At 54.3% G+C, this 17,504-nt stretch overlaps 1 protein-coding gene across 1 annotated transcript; it reads left to right on the top strand.

Moving 5' to 3' along the window:
• The first annotated feature begins 674 nt into the window (after positions 1-674).
• On the top strand, positions 675-17,504 carry DVL3 (dishevelled segment polarity protein 3). The gene is made up of 15 exons (XM_060011033.1): positions 675-1,053; positions 6,562-6,631; positions 7,155-7,276; positions 7,397-7,506; positions 7,695-7,830; positions 8,008-8,101; positions 8,317-8,386; positions 9,024-9,163; positions 9,331-9,407; positions 9,516-9,583; positions 9,734-9,883; positions 10,483-10,614; positions 10,809-10,976; positions 14,250-14,465; positions 14,565-17,504. The coding sequence occupies exons 1-15, from the start codon at positions 893-895 to the stop codon at positions 14,999-15,001; spliced, it is 2,151 nt and encodes a 716-aa protein (XP_059867016.1). The 5' UTR covers positions 675-892; the 3' UTR covers positions 15,002-17,504.

Here is a 17,504-nt window from a genome sequence, read left to right as displayed (position 1 = left end):
ATAGTTCTGGCTTGAGACTTCATGTCCCAGTCTCACACGCATCTTCATTCCTGTACTCATTCTGCATTCAACCCATTTATTAAACCACTGCTTTACACCTAGGTACTGAAGTTATAAGAAGGAATCAATTCGATCTTGTTCTGACCTTAAGGAGTTGTTTGGTAGACTCAGTGATAGCAGCTGTGCTTCTCAACAGACCCTAAAAGGCCATGTCGAGGTCCCTTTTCTCCAGCGATACATGGTCAAAACCGCGCCCCCCGTCCCTTCTCAGAAAGCAAAGCGACCCCTACATTACATCCCTCCCCAGCTGCAGAGAAGCAGCCGATCCCCCTTGGGTCCAGAGCCAGGGCCTTGAAGAGTCCGGGAACGTGGGCTGGAGAGATCTGCCCCTTCCATCCTTGGGGGCGTAGGCGACCGCCGCCACGCTCCCCTCTGGGCCTCGGACCAGCGCGCAGGAGCTGAGCACCGCAGGGTGGCTGGGCGGGGTGTCTGCGGGGTACGGCCGAGGGTCAGGCCATCTGCCGCGCGGCCAGCGCGGCTCGGCTGCAGCCGGGGGTGGGCCTGCGCCGGGGCGGAGCCGCGCCTGGGTCTGGGGCGGGGAGTGGACCGGGCTGCAGCCAAGAGCCGGGAGGGCCGCAGCCACCGGAAGAGTCGCCGTCGCCAGCAGAGCCGGGAGAGTGGGGAGCGGAAGCGGCGGCCGCGACGGCGGCAGGCGGCGCTGGGACCCGGGAGCGGCCGGAGAACAAGGGAGCTGGCGCCGCGGCCGGCCGCGGAGCTGGGCTGAGCCGCTGGGCCGCGCCGACCGCCGCCGCCGCCGCCGCCGCCGCCGGAGAGGCCCGGCCCCGCCGCCCGAGCAGGCAGCGCGCGGGCCGCCGGGCCCGAGGCCGGAGCCATGGGCGAGACCAAGATCATCTACCACCTGGACGGGCAGGAGACGCCGTACCTGGTGAAGCTGCCCCTGCCCGCCGAGCGCGTCACCTTGGCGGACTTTAAGGGCGTTCTGCAGCGACCCAGCTATAAGTTCTTCTTCAAGTCTATGGACGACGATTTCGGGTGAGGATGGCCCCGCCTCGCCTCCGGGGGACCCCGGCCCCTCCGGCTTCTAGGGGCCCACTCGGCCAGTTCGGACTCCCCTTGCTACACTGGCTTCTACCCCTCCTCTGGATTCTAGGGGCGACTCGGCCATTTGGTCCCCACTGGCTTTTTCAGAGGCTGGAGTTCCAGCCCCTCTAGGGACTCTCCTTTCCCCTCTTGTGGGGGACCTTGGTCCCCTCGTTTAAGGGGACGTCCAACTCCCTAAGAGCAGTCAGTTCCAGCGCAGTCAAGCCTCCTCACCTCCTCAGAGACCAGCGGCCCACACAGACACACCTTCCCCCCCTCCACCCGTTCCAGAGCACAGTTCCCAACCCTCCTCCTGCCAACAGAGCCACCTTTCTAGCAGAGACTTCGGGTGTTCGGCACTCGGCCTTCGCCTTCTCCATCTTTTCAGCTCCACAACTCAGAGCCATATTTGGAATATGGAGCATCTAAGGGCTATGCTGTGGGACTTAGCACTGGCTGGGGGGTGCTTAGGCTGTAAGCTAAGGCCTGCAGCTCTGATGTTTACTTAGCTGTCTCCCCTGTCCCTTGTGGGCTGTTGGGGATGTTGTCAGGGAGCAGAGCACCTCACCCCTGAGGAGGATTCCCCACTAGCCCAGGTGCAGAGTCCCTCACAGAACTGGGGCCTCTTAATGGGAGGGCCAGGAAGGGTCTCTTGATGTTCATCCTCCCCTCCAGGTGCAGAGTCCCTCACAGAACTGGGGCCTCTTAATGGGAGGGCCAGGAAGGGTCTCTTGATGTTCATCCTCCCCTCCCTGGAGGGGTCTTATCCACCCAGCTGCAGGGCTTTGGACGGGCGGAGTTTTGGAAGCAGTGACTTCCCCTTTAAGAGGGGATGGAATGTTGGAGCCGGAAGGTTCTGTAGCAGCTGGCCTGGGAGGGGGAGCCTGGTGGATCCCCTCACCGCCCCCCCCCAACTCCCAGGGGACTGGGGGAGGGGGAGGCCCCCCACACTAGCCTGCCCCTCACTAACTGGGCACTGGGCCTGGAGGCCTGCGGGGAAGGCCTTCCCGAGCCCTCCCGGCCTAAAGGCCGCCTCTCCAGCCTAGCCTGAGGCCTACGCTGCTCTTTAGAGCAGAGGCCCAGAGCTGAGTGAGGGGAGAAATTCTTCTCCCCCGTGTTCATCAGCCTGGCTTCTCTCCAAGGACCCCTGGCTCTGGGACGCTAGCACCTTTTCTGTCTTCTGCATGTTTTGCTGTCACATTTGCCCTTGGAACTCAGGGTTTGTTGAGCCCAAGAGCTCATATGTGTGAAAGTGCTTTGTACAGTGGGAAGTGCTATGCGGCTTCTATTCTTGTTTCTGTTGTTGTTCCTGCCTTGGGGTTGGGTACTTCTAGTGTAGTAATGATTGTCTGGCTTCAGTCCAGAGACAGAGACCCCTGATTGGAAGATGCTGAAGAGGGATCCATCTGCAAGGGGTGGGAGTGAGGTGGGCAGATGCCTTGGTCTGATAAAGGAAGAATGGAGTTAGAAGAGACCAAGATACTGCCTCAGTGTATGGGATAGGAGAAAATCAGCTGCATTTCAGTACGCTGGGGCCACCCTGGGGTCAGGTGCCTTGAGGGACTGGGTTAGACCTGTGTCTCCACCGCCCACTCATCCCAGAGTCCACTGGGCCTAGCCCCCACCTCCTAAACCTAGATCTCTGTGGGCTGCCTCCCACTCTCCCCAGGCTGCTGTCAAGCCAGGCCTAACCCCCATTATATCCGCTCACTGTTGACTTAATATTGTTCTTTAAATCCACTGTCAGCCCACTCACGCTTTCTTAGTTTGACCTAGTCAATAATATGAAACCACAGGTCTGACATTCTATTTATATTTCTTTCTAAAATATGTTAAAAATAAATGTTTAACTCGAATTAAACATTCGTTCAGATACACCTGAAGCCATCTTGCATTCATCAGTGGTACTGGAACTTGAACCATCTTTTGCAAAATATTATAGTAGGCCATTTTAGCAGGGTTGCGAACTATGGTAAAAATGAAGTGGAGGAGATTGATTTTGTTTTTATTCCTAGAAGGATTAATGATCAGGAGACCTGGTAGGGCTGTCTTGTCACAGAGGACTAACAGCTGAGGAATATATATTTATATATGTATTTCATTTATTTATCAAACTCTTTTTATGGTGCTTACAGTGTGCAGACACTGATCTAAATGACTTTCAAATCTTTAGTCATTCAATTCTCTTTACAGTCCTGTGGAATAGATAGTAATATCTCCAGTTTATAGATGAGGAAACTAGAGCACAGAAAACTTAAGTAACTTACTTACCCAAGGTCACACAGCTAATAAGTGGCAGAGCTTATTAGGAACCTGGTTCCAAAGTCTAAGGCATTAATCACACAATTGTAGGTATTATCATCATCATTTAACAGGGACATCCTCTCTGAGGGAGATGCTGAGCCTTGGCAAACTGTATAGGTGATAGGGCTGCCCCTTATCCCAGCCCCATGAGAGGGAGGTCTGGCAGGGGCCAGCAACCTCTGCTGACAGATGGGAAAGTGGGTCAGAGGAGGAAGGCTGCCATCTCCTCCAGCTTTACAGGCTCTCCCTCTGGGGTTCTGGTGTGTAAGACTTGAGGATTCCCAACTCCCATCTGGTCTCCAGAAGTATTTGTCAAGCTCAGGGTAGGTCCAGCCCTCTTAAATTATTTGGGATATAGAAGAAGAATTAAATATTTTCAGCACTGAGGAGATAGTGGATGGAAGAACAAGGTACCACCATTTGAGGGGCCTTGAGCCATGGGAGGAGTAACATGGGAAGTCAGGCCACTAACTGTTTGGCTCCCCGCTCCATGTCACACACTAGCCTGTCTCTGGGCCTTCTACCTGGAGTACTTCTTTTCCCTTGTCTTCTCCAGGTCCAAATTCTCCTTTCCTCTGGGTTGCACTTTTAAAGTTATGGCACTTATTCCTATTTATCCCTATACCTACCCAGCTCCTAGCCAGGACCTAACACTAAATAGTACTCAGTAGATGTCTGTCCAGTGAACACATCTGCTGCTCTTACAGCTCTGATCACTTCCCACTTGCAATATACTCATGTGAACTATGCATTGGACAGTAACCTCCAAGGACAAGACAGGCTCCAGGTCTAATGCTTCTTGAGATCCATGCAACGGCAAGCACAAAACTTAAAGCCCACTGGGCTCTTAGCAAAGGCTTTTTAATTGAATGAACAAGGAGTGATAAGCAGATTTATTTGGCCCCTGCCCTTCGAAACTTACACCTAGTTAGAAAGAGAGTATGAGGTCTGAAGGGAAAAAAAAAAAAAAAAAAAAAGAGAGTATGGATCCCACAAAACATTGACAAAGTTAGTAACTAGTTTTTAGTGTATGCCTGGACCATGCCAGGCACTTACAAATCTCACAAGGATGAGACAAAGGCTTGGAAAAGTCAAGAAACCTAAGATAGGAGGGCTAATAAGTAGCAGAATTGGAATTTGAACCCAGATTTGTCTGACTCCACTTGGGGGGTGTGTGTGTATGTGAGTGCATAAATGCTGCAGAACCCTGAGCCATTCAGCTCCACAGCGGGAAGGGGAGGCCTGTCTGAGGTCCCCCAAGGCTCCCGAAGATCAGCTGATCATTGTGAGTCAGCAGAGCCTTGGTGACCTGTCGGTGACCCCCAGAAAGAGAGGAAACATCTGTAGTGCTGAGCTGTGTGGTGGGGCCTCAGCAGCAGTTTCCCACCACAGGGCTGCTGAGACCCTCTCCAAAGCAGATCACAGTCCCTGCCACGTGACCCACATACCTCCTTTTAATTTGAGCCCCAGTTCCCATGGGGGCTGCGAGCTTGGGGTGCCCTGTGGTCAGACTGGCTGGTGGGTCTGAGCTATCTCTGTGTCCCTGTTTTCTAGCTTGTTCTGTCTCCAGGCTTTCTGCCGTGGTGGGCCTGAGCAGGATGATTTGAGCTGCTTTCCTGGGGTTGCTGTGGGGTTGGAAACAGTGGAGGAGCCAAAGCTGAAGGGGAGGGAGGAGGGCAGGCTCAGCCTTCGAACTTGGCTGTGAGTCCAAGAATGTGAGCATCACAAGAAGCCAAGCACGTCCCGAGCTCTGGGCAGGAGCTGCTTTAAGAAAAAGGGAGGACTGGGCTTCCCAGCCTCCTTCCTTGCTGTCTTCCCTCTCTGCTCATAACTCCAGGCATGTGTCTTCCTCTTGCGCCTGATCACAGCTTTCTAGCTCTGTGCTCCTGGGGTATTTGATCAGTCTGGGGGTGCAGGCCTCAAGCTTTTCTATCTCCTTTCCTGGCCCCATATTGTAGTTGTGGTCTGACTTCTTGCCCCACTGCGTGCCCCAGGCCAAACTACATGCCTGAGACTACATCCTACCCTCCCCCCATCCACCACCCCATGTCCCACATCACTGTCTCCCACACCGTCACCCTCCACACAGACCCACATCACCTCTCTCACTGTATGGGAAAGAATGTGAAATACCATGGAAAGAATATGGGGTTTGGAGTCAGACGAGCTTGGGGTGGAATTCCAGCTCTGACATCTAGCTCTGTGACCTTGAACAAGTTACTGATTGTTTCTCAGTTTCCTTATTCATAAAATCAGGATCATATGGTCTATACAATGAGGGTGATGTGAAGATTATACATTCTAACTATAGGGAGATAAGATGGTATAATAGGTAAGAATAAAGGCTTTGGAATCAGGCTGACCAGGATTCAAATTCCATCTCTTCACTTATTAATCGTGTGACTGTAGGTAAATTTCTGAACCTACTGAGCCTTGGTTTCCCCATCTGTATCTATTTTATAACATTACTATGAATGTTAAACGAAGTGATACAAGTAAAGTACTTAGCTTTGTGCTTGGCCTATAATATTGGGTTGGCCAAAAAGTTCCTTGGGGTTTTTCCATAAGATGTTACGGAAAAATCCGAACGCACTTTTTGGCCAACCCAATACATGCTCAATATATGAGAGCAGTTGTTACTAATGTCATAGTGGCAGTAGAGGATGTTTGGTAAATGCCTTCTCCCCTTCTCTTTCCTAATTTCCTTAAATTCCTCATCCACATCTCCCAGAATAATATTAGGATTCCCAAATGAGAAGGGAAGAACAGTGATATGGGTGTGCTTTTTCCTAGTTTAGGGTCAGAGGGAAAGATAAAGTCCAGCCCAGGAGAGCCATTGTTAGGATGGGTACAGCTCTCGAGATTCTAGGGGGCGACTGCACTCATTGGGGACAGTGATTTGTCAGGTGTAATTTGCAATCACCTGATGACCAAGAGGATGCCCCAGGAAGGCAGATGGCCTGGGCATGGCTGGTGTCTTCCTGGTAGTGACAAAGAGCTGTCCCTGGTCAGCCCATCCCTGCTCCCATTTGAACAGGCTTATGCTGGTGGTTTGATTCCCAGTTTAGGGAAGAGGAGCCCCTGAGAGTTGGGGTTGTGAGGATGCCTCCGATTCCACCTCAGAAAGCTCGCTCTGACACCCACCTTTCCCTGCAGAGTGGTGAAGGAGGAGATCTCGGACGACAATGCCAAGCTGCCCTGCTTCAATGGCCGGGTGGTGTCCTGGGTAAGGAGCCCCCCTCAGCCCTCTCCACCTGCATTCCTGCAGTGGGCTGGATGGAGGAAAGGCATTGCTGAGACTGTGGTTTTATGCTTCAGTATCTGAATATTCCTTGAGTTTTCTAACTGAACTGACTCTCACCCCAGACTCTATAGCTTTGGTGAAAAGTGAGGGAGTGGTGAGAAGGGGGAAAAGAGAGACAGAAATACACGTTGGAGACAAAAACGTCTCCTATGTCCTCTGAGGTACTTTGCCTCAGGTTCCCTTCTGTCACTTGCTGACCTCTACCTTGGACCTCTGACTCTTGTTCTCTGCCCCCATCTCACTTCACCAACCCATGCCTCCCAGCCTCCTCATCAGCCCAGCAGTGGGTCCATTCCTCATCTCAGCTGACCTAACACAGTCCTGTTTCTTCTCCCTGCATGTCCCTTGCTTCATTCTCCCCAAGTCTCATGCCCTGCCAGAAGCCAACTATCCCCTTTTCCCTGGGCCCCTGCGCCCTACTATCCATGCATTTTCTCCCCATCAGCTGGTGTCGGCTGAGGGCTCACACCCAGAGCCAGCTCCCTTCTGTGCTGACAACCCATCGGAACTGCCACCGCCCATGGAGCGCACAGGAGGCATTGGGGACTCCCGGCCCCCATCCTTCCAGTGAGTGTGACCTGAGGGTGGGGAGGGCCCATGGGGGAGGTCTGCGTCAGCTCAGCTCAGGGCTGGGGGAGGGAGCCCCCAGCCTGCCCCCTCCCCCACCAAGTCCTCTCTTCCCTGCAGCCCTCATGCTGGTGGGGGCAGCCAGGAGAACCTGGACAATGACACAGAGACTGACTCCTTGGTGTCTGCCCAGCGAGAGCGGCCACGACGGAGGGATGGCCCAGAGCACAGTGCGTCTTCCCTGAACAGACACCTTCCCCACCCCCACCCCGCCCCCCCGCAGCTTCCACTCAGCTACCCACCTCTCTGCCCTACTTCCTGAGTTCTGGGTACGCCTGGCCCCAGTGCAGCCCCTGCTCCTTCCTTGCTCCTCCTTCTCTCCTGCATCTGTGAACCCAACTGCCTCCATCTCCTGCAGCAACCCGGCTAAATGGAACTGCAAAGGGGGAGCGGCGGCGAGAGCCAGGGGGGTATGACAGCTCATCCACCCTTATGAGCAGCGAGTTGGAAACCACCAGCTTCTTTGATTCAGATGAGGATGACTCCACCAGCAGGTGGGGCTTTGGTTTCATGGGTACTGTGGGACAGGTGACCCCGGAGGAGCCCTGAACCCTGAGGATGCTGGGCCCCTGGGCGGGACCTGGGCTTGGTGGGGGGGACCTGGGCCCTGCGGTGCCTCTTATGGGGCAAGGCTGGGCCAGCTCGGTGGGGAATGACTGTGGGCCCCACAGGTTCAGCAGCTCCACAGAGCAGAGCAGCGCCTCACGCCTGATGAGAAGACACAAGCGGCGGCGGCGGAAGCAGAAGGTTTCGCGGATTGAGAGGGTATGGAGCTGAGATGTTAGGGTGGGTGGGAGCAGACCGAGCCCTCCTGCCCAGGCAGGGCCAGAGTCTGTGCTTCCTTAGACCCCTCCCCTTGGGTCAGGGTTTAGAACCTGAGAGGGGAGGTGGTGCTGAGGGCTCACCTTGAGGCAGAGCCAGGTGGGAGCAGTGAGTTCCTGCCAGCACTGCCTGCTACTCAGGGCCTCTGTCTGTTCCAGTCCTCATCCTTCAGCAGCATCACGGACTCCACCATGTCACTCAACATCATCACGGTCACTCTCAACATGGGTGAGTCTGGTGAAACAACTCTCGTGAGCACCTGCTACGTGCCAGACGCTGGGCAGACTCGAGGAGTTCAGAGAGGCACAGGCTACGTTCCCTGCCCTCAAGACGTTCTCTTTCATAAGCATAAATTGGTACATACACTGATCACTTCAGTATCTCATGATCAGGGCTATGAGAGAGATAAGCACAGAGAACTATGGACGCAGAGAATGGCATCCGGGAAGACTTCCTAGAGGAAGTGATTTCTGATTCCTCCCAGCTTTCCATTTTTCAGGCACTGCATTCTTGCTCTCTGATTTCTACCCTAGGTGCTCTTCTTTAGGAGATAGCTGGATGTAGGGAAAAGAGCCCCAACTTTGGAATTTAAATCTGAGTTTGAATCCTGACTCTGCCACTTCATGGCTTAGAAAAGTCACTTAAATTCTCTGAACCTCAGTTGTCTGCTCTGTAAAACAGGACTGAGTCCCTACCTCATAGCCAACGAGGATCAAGTGAAAGCATGTTTGAGCATGTGGAATACAGTGCCTGACTCAGGTCCAATAAGTGTTAGTTCTTGTCCCTTTCTACCCTTTTCTAATATGGGGCTTGGAATTTGGGTAGGAACTTGGTTCCTCTCTCAAGGTCTTGTTACTCCCTGTAGAAAAGTATAACTTCTTGGGTATCTCCATTGTGGGCCAAAGCAACGAGCGTGGTGACGGAGGCATCTACATTGGCTCTATCATGAAGGGGGGGGCCGTGGCTGCTGATGGACGCATCGAGCCAGGAGATATGCTGTTACAGGTACCATTGCCCACCGTGGGTGGTGGTATGGATAGGGATGGGGAGATGTCCATGCCGTCTGTACCCTGCTTCTTGGTAAGGGGAAGACCCCCTGGCCCACCAAACTCAGCTTCCCTACCCACCTCCCCAGCACAGCTGCTTATCCCACTCCTGGTCCTCTTTCCCAGGTAAACGAGATCAACTTTGAGAACATGAGTAATGACGACGCGGTCCGGGTACTGCGGGAGATCGTGCACAAACCAGGGTATGGATGGCATTGGGGAGGAGGGGGCAGGTATTTCTGGCTATCAGGCAAGGGGCTTGGTTTGGCCCCCGCACATCCTGCCCTTACTAGGGACACCCTTGCTTTCAGGCCCATCACCTTGACTGTAGCCAAGTGCTGGGACCCAAGTCCACGTGGGTGCTTCACACTGCCCAGGAGTAAGTGGATGGGGCAGTTGGCCCTAAAGCTGGTGCTTGACCTATGTGAGCCCTATCTCTCCTCCGTGTTACCCTGAACCCTCATACCTACCCTGTTGGGCCAAGCAGTAGGCAGGGCAGGCAGCCCCTGACTCCTGATCCTCCCTGCAGGCGAGCCCATCCGGCCCATTGACCCCGCGGCCTGGGTCTCCCACACTGCAGCCATGACCGGCACCTTCCCTGCCTACGGCATGAGCCCCTCCCTGAGCACCATCACCTCCACCAGCTCCTCCATCACCAGCTCCATCCCTGACACAGAGCGTGAGTGTCCAACCCTGACCCCTGGGCCCAGCAGACAGGGCCAGCTGGGAGGGACTGCTGAAGGCCCACCTGGAGCCTCTTGCTTGAGCGTCAGAGGGGGCTGGAGAGGAGGAGACTCGGTTCATTCCAGCTACCTTACTCTGCAGTTTTCCTCAGTGGATGCTGACCCTCACCAAACAGAGTTTGCTTCTGAACCTGTCCTGAGCACTCAGTAAGCCTCAGTTTCCTCTCGTGAAATGGGACTAATGATATGCACTTTACCAGGTTCCTGGGGGTTTAATGAGAGGATACAAGTAAAACATCAGTCACAGTGTGGCATAAAGTAAGCACTCAGTAAATGACTGCCTTTTTATTATCATAGCACGCATTATACACTGGGCTAAGCCCCTTCATTTACACTATTTAATTCTCTCTTTAAATATCCTGTGAAATAGATACTAAAGTCCCTATTTTTATGGAAGAGGAAACTGAGTGTCCAACAAATCGGTGATTTGCTCGACATTGGTCCATGCTATTAGGTGGTAGAGCTGGAATGCAAACTTCTGTGTACCTAGCTCCATAGCCCCTTTCTGCCTCACCATTCTGCCTCCTACCCCCAGGCCTAGACGACTTCCACCTGTCCATCCACAGTGACATGGCCGCCATCGTAAAAGCCATGGCCTCCCCTGAATCTGGGCTGGAGGTCCGTGACAGGATGTGGCTCAAGATTACCATCCCCAATGCTTTCATCGGTGAGAGGGCCCCATGGTGGGATGAAGGACAGGGTGGAGAGCAGTGGGGCAGGGCAGGCTGTGGCGGGGGGGTGCCAAGAACTCCCTTGGGCCACTCCTTTGAGCTGGAATCAGCACTAGCCTCATGGCTTCTGTGAGGCCAGAAGAGCCCAGGTCAGGTGGGCCTCCCAGTCAAGTGGCAGCCTTGCCCTCAGGCTCGGATGTGGTGGACTGGCTGTACCACAACGTGGAAGGCTTCACTGACCGGCGAGAGGCCCGCAAATACGCCAGCAACCTGCTGAAGGCCGGCTTCATCCGCCACACTGTCAACAAGATCACCTTCTCTGAGCAGTGCTATTACATCTTCGGCGACCTCTGTGGCAGTACGTGCCTCCCCCACCTCCTTGCCCTGTCTCCTGCTTGGAAGTGGAGAGTTGCCCGGGGATGTGGCAGCAGACTCTAGGGAACCCAGATGAGGGGGTAGCAGAGCTGGGGGAATCTCGAGACCGGACAGTTCTGTGGTAGAGGCAGAGCCCAGTCCAGCTTCTTTACCTGCCCTACATCCCCCTCTGGGGGCTGGCATTTTCTAAGTGCCTGCTCTGTGACCGGCACCATGCTGATTGTTTCTGAAGCATCATCTCACTCTCATTCAAGCCTCACAACCTCCCCACAACCCTTGGGGAGACGGATTACTATCCCTGTTTTCAGATGAGGAAACTGAGACTTACAGAAGTTAAGCAGTCCATCCCACGTTTCACAGCTAGAAGCAGAGGAGCTAGGCCTTGGATCTAGGTCTTTCTGGCTCCAGATCCTTTGTTCTTCCCACCATCAGGGTTGTCCTAGGTGCGTGGTGCTGCAGAAACATTGTCCCAGCAAGGCCAAACAGAGTTCCTAGCCTTGGCCCCTGCTCACCTTCACAGCACCAAGCAGCTTCCACTAAGGCAGGACGTCCTGGAGCTGGCCTGAGGCCTCAAGTCCACAGCCTCCTCAGACCTCTCAGGGTGGGGCTGTGCCTCTCAGTGAAGCTGGAAAAGCTGTCAGGGCCAGGCTGTAGAGGACTCTGTAAGCTGTACCAAGGAATTTGGACTTGATCCTGAGAGAGTACAAAGCCAATGAGGGTTATTAAGCAGGAGAAGTATGTAGGGAACCCCCATTCTCCGGAGCCTGTGGACAGCTCTCGGGAAGAGGAGTCCTCAAAACAGGGCAGCAGTGCTCAGGATTGGGAGCTGAAGCACGGCCCCAGCAGCCACCCCTGTCTGAGGGAGGCTTCTCTCAGCCCAGTGGTGCTGGCTGGAGTCCAAAAGCTAGCCCTTAAAATGCTTCAGATTAGGTTCTAGGGGCTAGAAAGGTTGTTCTTGTGGAGCATAAGTCCCTGGTGGAGGCTGGATGGGGTCCCTGTCCCTCAGCAGCTCTGGCATGGCCCCATGGGGTAGTAATAGATGCATAAGGTTTTAGAGTTAGTTTTTGTTTTTGTTTTTGTTTTTTTTTGCGGTACGTGGGCCTCTCACTGTTGTGGCCTCTCCCGTTGCGGAGCACAGGCTCCAGACGCGCAGGCTCAGCGGCCATGGCTCGCGGGCCCAGCTGCTCCACAGCCTGTGGGATCTTCCCAGACCGGGGCACGAACCCGTGTCCCCTGCATCGGCAAGCGGACTCTCAACCACTGCACCACCAGGGAAGCCCTGGAGTTAGTTTTGAGTTCAGATTTTAGCTCCACCCTTACTGTGTGAACATGAGTAAGTGACACAGCCTCTCAGTGCCTTGATTTCTTGATCTGTAAGATGGAGGTAACAGTAAAACTTATAGATCTGTTTTGAGAATGATATAAGATAATGTATGTAATGCTTTTAGCACCGTGTTTGGCCCACAGTAATTGCTCTAAAAAAGTTGTCCATTTATCATATATTTAATTCTAAGATGAACATTTTTTTCACATTTCAGTATCTCTGAAATTGGGGTGCATCTTATAATCAATGGCTTCTTAGACTCAGTCAAATACAGCTATTATTATCATCATTAGTAGAAGTGAGCCCTGGCCCCAAACCTTCATGGATACATAAAGCTTCTCAGGATAGCTGTGGCTTTTGCTCAGAGAGACATTGTTCCATCCCAGGGGCATTCTGGGTCTCCTACCCATGGACCAAGTCCAGCAGAAGCCGAGCTCAGGGAGATGCTGACAGGACAGGTCTTTTCCTTCTCACTGGTGGGGTCTCCTCAGTTGGGAGTACAGCAGGCTCAAAGGGAATAGCTGGGGACCTGGGTAACCCCCAGAGCACACAGTCACTCCCCATGGGATGACAGCCTGGCAGCTGAAGTGGTCACCGAGGCACGCCCCTGCTTCCCACCGCCACCACCTCTCATGCTAGCTGCCGGCCTTGACTGATGGTTTGGCTGGTAGATTCCGTAGGCTGCCTCAGCCCCCTCTCCTGACCTCTTCTCCCCTGTAAGGTTGGCTCAGCTCCCTTAAGGGCTTGCAACAAAGGGCTCAGTCTGTATCCAGCAGCTGGCTCCTGGGCAATTGCAGCTCTCTCAGAGCTCTGGGACCTGGTATGGGTGGTCCCAGAGAACCAGGGACCTGTTCACCCTAGGGACCTGTGAACAAGGGGTGTCCCAGGCAGGCAGATCTAGTGGCCCCTTATACTCCCTTCCAGATAGTTCCAACATTGGTGGGAGCAGCCTTGCCTGTGCACAGTTTACTGGGGAGTCAGAGTCATGAAAGAAGTAACGTTAGTGCAGTGACTCAAGTGCTGTGAAGAACTAGGCCTGGCTGGGAATGGGGTGGAGAGCACAGAGGAGGCATCTAAGTTGTTCTGTTTCTGGACCCTTCCACCCCACTCCCACCCTCCCCAGAAGCACCAGAAAATTGATCTGGGCCAAGGGCCTTCTGTGTGGGGAGGCTCTGAAAGGCCCTGTGTTCATTCTGGCTTTTAATGGGTGTTTTTTTAGTCCTAAGTGAGTGAGGAGGGCAAAATTTCACCTAAATTTCCCCAAACTGCCCCCTCCTCCTTACTAATGCCCTCATCTGGAAAGGTAAAGAGAAAGTAAGCAACTCTTAGCTTCTGCTCTGGCTGCAGTTTGGGTTGACCTCAGGCTGGTCATTTAACCTCTCTGGACTTCACTTTCCTCATCTGGAAAAAGTGTGACTAATAACCTTCCTCATGGGGTGGTAACGTTTGCGTGAGATGAAGTGCTTGCACTGTACCTGAGGAAGTGCAGGTATGCAGTAGCTGGTGGCTGTCTGGTATTTCGGCCTCCCATATTCCCCACCCTACCCTTCCCGTAAGGGAACAGTCGGGGTTGGGCGGCGATTGCCAAGCAAGAGTTTTGCCCCTTCCTCCAGCCCACAGAGGAAGGAGGAGAAACTGGGATTTGGCACTGAGCATCTGAAGTGGTGACTCAGGGCCTTCCTGGGGACGGTTTTCTCGGGGGCTGGCTCTGCAGGATCTCCCTCCCCACCACCTCTGGAGGGTGACAGAGGGGGTCTGAAGGAGTGAGAGATCTCTGGCCTGTCCCTCCTCCCGTTCTGGTGGGACACTGCCACTGCTGTCACTATCTTCCCAAACGCACCCACCGGGCCGAGGCTGGGCATCTCTCTGCTGACTGCGGGTGCGAAGGCATGGGATAGACCCAGCTCAGATGCCCTCCCCTCCCCTCCACAGACATGGCCAACCTCTCCCTCCACGATCATGATGGCTCCAGCGGCGCCTCCGACCAGGACACGCTGGCCCCTCTGCCGCACCCAGGGGCTGCCCCTTGGCCCATGGCTTTCCCGTACCAGTACCCGCCGCCCCCGCACCCCTACAACCCGCACCCAGGCTTCCCCGAGCTGGGGTACAGCTATGGCGGGGGCAGCGCCAGCAGTCAGCACAGTGAAGGTAAGGCGGCGGGGGTCGTGGAGGGAGCCCCAGGCGAGCCCCAGGCTTCCTCTGCAAGCTCTGAGTGTCCCCCACCCCGTCCCTGCCTGTCCCCTGCAGGCAGCCGGAGCAGTGGCTCCAACCGTAGCGGCAGCGACCGGCGGAAGGAGAAGGACCCGAAGACCGGGGACTCGAAGTCGGGCGGCAGCGGCAGCGAGTCGGACCACACGACCCGCAGCAGCCTGCGGGGGGCGCGGGAGCGGGCGCCCAGCGAGCGCTCGGGTCCTGCCGCCAGCGAGCACAGCCACCGCAGCCACCACTCGCTGGCCAGCAGCCTGCGCAGCCATCACACGCACCCGAGCTACGGCCCCCCCGGGGTGCCCCCTCTCTACGGCCCCCCCATGCTGATGATGCCCCCACCGCCTGCGGCCATGGGGCCCCCGGGAGCCCCTCCGGGCCGCGACCTGGCCTCCGTGCCCCCTGAACTGACCGCCAGCAGACAGTCCTTCCGCATGGCCATGGGAAACCCCAGTGAGTTCTTTGTGGATGTGATGTGAGCAGGGCCCCTTCCCCACTTCCATCCCACCCCGCCCCGGGCAGGCCGCGTCCCTTTCTCCGTCCGTCCGTCATTTTTACTTTGGTACCTGAAAGGGAAATAAATGGAACTAAATCCAGGCCCGCTAACCGCTCGCTGGGTGCAGCGAGGGCAGGGTGCACATGATCGCCACTGCAGCCCCTAACCTGCCACCAGCCCCGGCTTGTTCCTCTGCCCACTAACCGCTGCACAGGACTTCCCGGGATCCTTCGTGTTCCTGGGACCCGAACTGCTGGTGCTGCTCCTTACCACCCGCCGTCACCACCACACAGACTTCAGGAGCTGACCCAGCGGTGCCCTTGAGGGCCTGCATACCCCTCATCCCCACTTTCCCTCCCTCAGTTCTTTTTCACCATTCATTCAGCTGCATCATCCCTCTATTAACCCATCCCCTCAAGCATGCGTGCCGATTTCTTGTTTTTTCCCCTTAATACTGATACAAAAAAAAAAAAAAAGACTTGCTTCCTCTGCCCCTCCTCCTAACTGCCCTTGCTACTGCCTCAGCCCCGCACCCTAGAGCTGTAGTCACCTCCAGTAACCATCCACACTAACTCCACCTGCGCTCAACCTTAGCAGAAGCCCAGCGGGCCCCCTCAGTTGCCTGAGCTGCTAGTGGATTCCAGGGAGCATCTGTGCTCTATACCCAGCCCCACCGCTGCCCCATGCCTGCCCGGTGTGCTGGTTCCTTCAGACCCTAACCCTACTAACCAGCAGGCTCATCTCACCTCGGGGCCTGAAACATTTCTTTTCTTTCTTTTTTCCTCCCCCAATTTTTCCTGGGCCTGGAGCAGCCAAGAATTTCGGGCTGTTTGACTTTCTGTGAGCCCCCAGCGAGGGGAGGCCCAGCCTCCGAGGAGACCAGGAGCCCTGCTTCAGCAGCCCCTCAGGGCTTCCCAAGGATATTTCAGCCCCCATACCCACACTTTAACCCGTTGAGTCACTAGGCTTCTGAGGAGCACCCAGCCTCTCGCCCATTTGTGAGAGACTCACTCTCTTTCCCTCTCTCCCTCTTTCTCGCACACACCTCCCCCACCCCCTGCCCCAACACACACGTGCCTATGCAAGTTCACTTAAGCCTCAGGGCTGGTCCCTGACCAGAGGGCTGGACCCTCTCTCCCAGTCCACTCCTAGGTCATGGGGCTGGTCCCCTGATTTCTCTCTCCCTTTCTTCATAGCCCTCAAACCTCCCACACATGTCCCCATAATATTTCTATCTGGTTAAAGCCCATGATCTGGGTCTCAGGTTGGGCTCAGCGCAGGACCCCCCAGGCAACTGACAGGCTGTTCTCACCTTGCCCCGCGCCCCACACACCCTCCTGTGTTTTCACCATCACCATGATAACCCAGAGCAAGGTTAGGCAGGGGGACTTCTGGGACTTCCAGACAGAGTGCCAAGTTTTAGTTTTTACCTTATTCTCCCATTTAAGCAAATCACAACTTTCTCTGTGAGCCTCTTCTATAAATTCTGGCTCACCTAGGCTTCCATATTTTTAGGTCTGGGATGTCAAGCGTAAGATGAAGTCCTAAGCTCCAGGTCTTGGAGCAATCCAGGGTAGGGGTATTTTGGCATTCATTCATTTAACAAATATTCCCTGGGATTTGGGGTGCATGAGGGCTGTGTTAGAAGTGTGACTCAGTCTTGCCTTTCTTCTGGGAGCTCTAGGTTTGCTCCCAACCCAGAACATGGTTTCCTCTAGCCACCACTATAGGGCTGCCTCCTGTAATTCTCTTCCTCCTCTGATTCTTCTGTCTCTGACTCTCTTGAGGATTCCTCCACTATTGCTCATGCCTTCAGGGTCCCTGTATTTTATCTCTGTTCCACTTCTCTTTCCTCTGTATTTACTCCCGAAACGGTATCATCCATCCTGACATCCTCAACTGCCATTAATATGCTGGTGATTCCCAAATATGTATCTCCAGCCCTAACTTCCCTTTATCTTTAGATCTGTATTTTTATCACCCGCTGGACCTCTCCATGGACGTGTCCACGTGGACTCAACTCATTTCCTTCCCACCCCCCCCCCGAAGTGTGTTCCTTCTGAATTCCAATCCTGGTTACCTTCATCACACTCTTCATAGGCTCACCAGCTAGAAACATTTATGGGCTTAAATTCCTTCCCATATTTTACTAGTCAGTATATCATATCCATTCCACTCCAACAATCTTTCTTGAATTTGGCCCTTCCTCTCCCCTCTGCCTCTACTCTAGTTCACAGGAGCATGGGATTTGGAGTCAGGTTATTCTGGGTTTGAATCCCAGCTCTACTACTTTTTGGTTGCGTGATAAGAGAGTTATTCAGTCTCTCTGAGCCTCAGTTTCCTCATATGTAAAATGATGATAATAATACCTACCTCACAGGGTTGTTGTGAGGATTTAAGTTAGATATTGTACGAAAAGTGCCTAGCACAGTGCCTGGCACACAGTAGAATAGGTGCTCAATAAATGGTAGCTATTGTTATTATTA

This window comes from Delphinus delphis, chromosome 4, assembly GCF_949987515.2.
Source record: "Delphinus delphis chromosome 4, mDelDel1.2, whole genome shotgun sequence".
Taxonomy (NCBI): Eukaryota; Metazoa; Chordata; class Mammalia; order Artiodactyla; family Delphinidae; genus Delphinus; species Delphinus delphis.
Note: the sequence above shows the minus strand (reverse complement) of the source record. Positions and strands in the feature narration are given on the sequence as shown.